The 2,494-nt window shown below is 40.8% G+C and overlaps 1 protein-coding gene across 1 annotated transcript in view; it reads left to right on the top strand.

Annotated features, from left to right (window-relative positions):
* The window catches only part of LOC107098180 (chloride intracellular channel protein 6-like), a 20,150-nt gene extending 18,702 nt beyond the window's left edge, over window positions 1-1,448 (top strand). Inside the window, exons 5-6 of the mRNA XM_015395694.1 lie at window positions 806-987; window positions 1,059-1,448. Of these exons, the coding sequence (XP_015251180.1) occupies window positions 806-987; window positions 1,059-1,220 (344 nt within the window). The 3' untranslated portion in view covers window positions 1,221-1,448. The remainder of the gene's footprint in view (window positions 1-805; window positions 988-1,058) is intronic.
* Window positions 1,449-2,494: the final 1,046 nt, after the last annotated feature.

The raw sequence follows: 2,494 nt of genomic DNA, 5'->3' as shown, positions 1-2,494 counted from the left end.
GCGGGTTCAAGGTTCCAGGAGTCCAACAGAGAGTTCAGGCGGGTTCAGGGTTCCAGGAGTCCAACAGAGAGTTCAGGCGGGTTCAGGGTTCCAGGAGTCCAACAGAGAGTTCAGGCAGGTTCAGGGTTCCAGGAGTCCAACAGAGAGTTCAGGCAGGTACAGGGTTCCAGGAGTGCAATAGAGAGTTCAGGTGGGTTCAGGGTTCCAGGAGTCCAACAGAGTTCAGGCGGGTTCAGGGTTCCAGGAGTCCAACAGAGAGTTCAGGCAGGTATAGGGTTCCAGGAATCCACAGAGAGTTCAGTCAGGTTCAGGGTTCTAGGAATCCACAGCTGAGATTTGGTGTGACTGACCGAGACAAAGTAGTGCGTCATCATCATACAGGGTCCAAACATGTTATATTATTTTTTATGTGAAACGCGACGTGTAGTCAGCAAGGAATAATCAATGGATCATTATCTATACCTCAAAATATATGCTCAAAATTTCTCGACCTACTTTTCGTACGTCGACATACGCCAGCGTTCTTCAGCATGCTCATAACTATAGAAAACGTACTTATCTATTGTATTCCAGGGTTTTTGCCAGATTTTTCTTACGTCAGACATACGCTGGTCTAAATCGTCAAGTTGGGACAGCGGTAAGCCGTAGACTGTGACACTTTTCGCCTTTTGGCTGCCACGTTTGGGCACTCTGTCAGACTCTTTAATGATGCGTTATGATGTTAAGTGCTGTTTGTGAAAACAGAAACAGAATTGTAAATTCATGACAGTACAAACAAAGTCAATCGGTTCCTTTGTGGTTACAGCCTTAGAGAAAGCCTTGCTAAAGTCGCTTCGTCATCTTGATGACTTCCTGAGGACGCCCCTGTCAGAGGAGATTGATGCTGATGCAGCTGGTGACCTGCCTGAGTCATCCAGGAGCTTCCTGGACGGGCCTGATCTCAGCCTCGCAGACTGTAACCTGCTACCTAAGCTGCACATTTTAAAGGTTTGCTCACCAAAGCATAGGATTAGGGTTAGTGGTTAGCGTTGCTCATTGCTTTCTGCTTTCTCCTGTAGGTTGTGGTGAAGAAGTATCGTGGTTTGGAGATCCCTGCAGAGATGACTGGCGTGTGGAGATATTTGAACTGTGCCTACCAAAGGAAAGAGTTTACCAGTACCTGTCCTGCAGAAAGGGAGATCGAGTTCGCTTACCTGGATGTCGCAAAACGAATCAAATAAAAGGACAGAGTTGCTGTGAAGAAAACAAACCCAAACTTTTCTCTTAAAGAAGCAAAAGATCAACTCAAGAAATTCACAATGTGACCCACCTTCTGGAATTAGCTAGTTTGCTTTAGATTCAACCTGAAGGGAGAGGAGTCCACGTATATAGCCATGATCTGATAGGAAATGATACGTTTTACGTAGAGACGGAGATTTACTGAACGCTATCTACGACAGATTATTATGGCCAGGCAAAAAAAATTGTTTTTATTTAGAGAATAAGGTTGCAAAATTACAAGATTAAAGCCACCAAATTACTAGAATAAAGTCGAAAAATCATGAGAATAAAGTCGTAAAATTACGAGAATAAAGTTATAATATTATGAGAATAAAGTCGTAACATTACGAGAATAAAGTAGTAATAATATGAGAATAAAGTCTTAATCAGTGTTGTATACTAACAAAGTAAAAATACTTTACTACTGTACTTGTGGAGTACTTTATACTTTCCAAGAGTATACATTTTTTTGAGAACTTTCACTTTTACTTTACTACATTTACGTATTTAATTGCATACTTTTACTCCGATACATTTTCAATGTTTGGTTTAGTTACTAAGTAAAAAAAAAAAAAAAAACGAGCGAGAAAAACGCCAGTGTTTTGACCCCGCCTACCGACTACAAAGTCGGGTCTTGCCTGGGTTTGTTCATCAACACCAATAGGATACGCCTGTTTCGCAAAGCCAGTCTAAATTTATCCTACACTCGGTTGTTTATGTTATTTTATGTGAATTTAACCTTCAAAGTTTAACAAAATGTAAAAAAAAAATGTCATTCAAACTGCACTACTTTTTACTTCTACTTTTCACTACATTACTTGAGTACATCTATTCTTACAGTAATCCTTATACTTAAGTACAAGCCATTTCAGATACTTTAGGACTTTTACCTTAATCCTATTTTGTAGAGGTACTTATACTTTTACTTGACTCCGAGATTCCAGTACTTTATACAAGACTGGTCTTAATGTTAAAAGAATAAAGTTGTATTTTATGTAAAACTCTTCCCAGAACCCCTGTCTTCCCTAAAATGAGGAATGTGGAGCATCATGTGAAGTTATACACTCACCGGCCACTTTATTAGGTACCCCATGCTAGTAATGGGTCGGACCCCCTCTTGCCTTCAGAACTGCCTCAATTCTTGGTGGCATAGATTCAACAAGGTGCTGGAAGCATTCCTCAGGGAGTTTGGTCCATATTGACATGATGGCATCACACAGTTGCCGCAGATTTG

This window comes from Cyprinodon variegatus, unplaced genomic scaffold (assembly GCF_000732505.1).
Source record: "Cyprinodon variegatus isolate N-32 unplaced genomic scaffold, C_variegatus-1.0 Scaffold753, whole genome shotgun sequence".
In the NCBI taxonomy this organism is placed as follows: Eukaryota; Metazoa; Chordata; class Actinopteri; order Cyprinodontiformes; family Cyprinodontidae; genus Cyprinodon; species Cyprinodon variegatus.
Note: the sequence above shows the minus strand (reverse complement) of the source record. Positions and strands in the feature narration are given on the sequence as shown.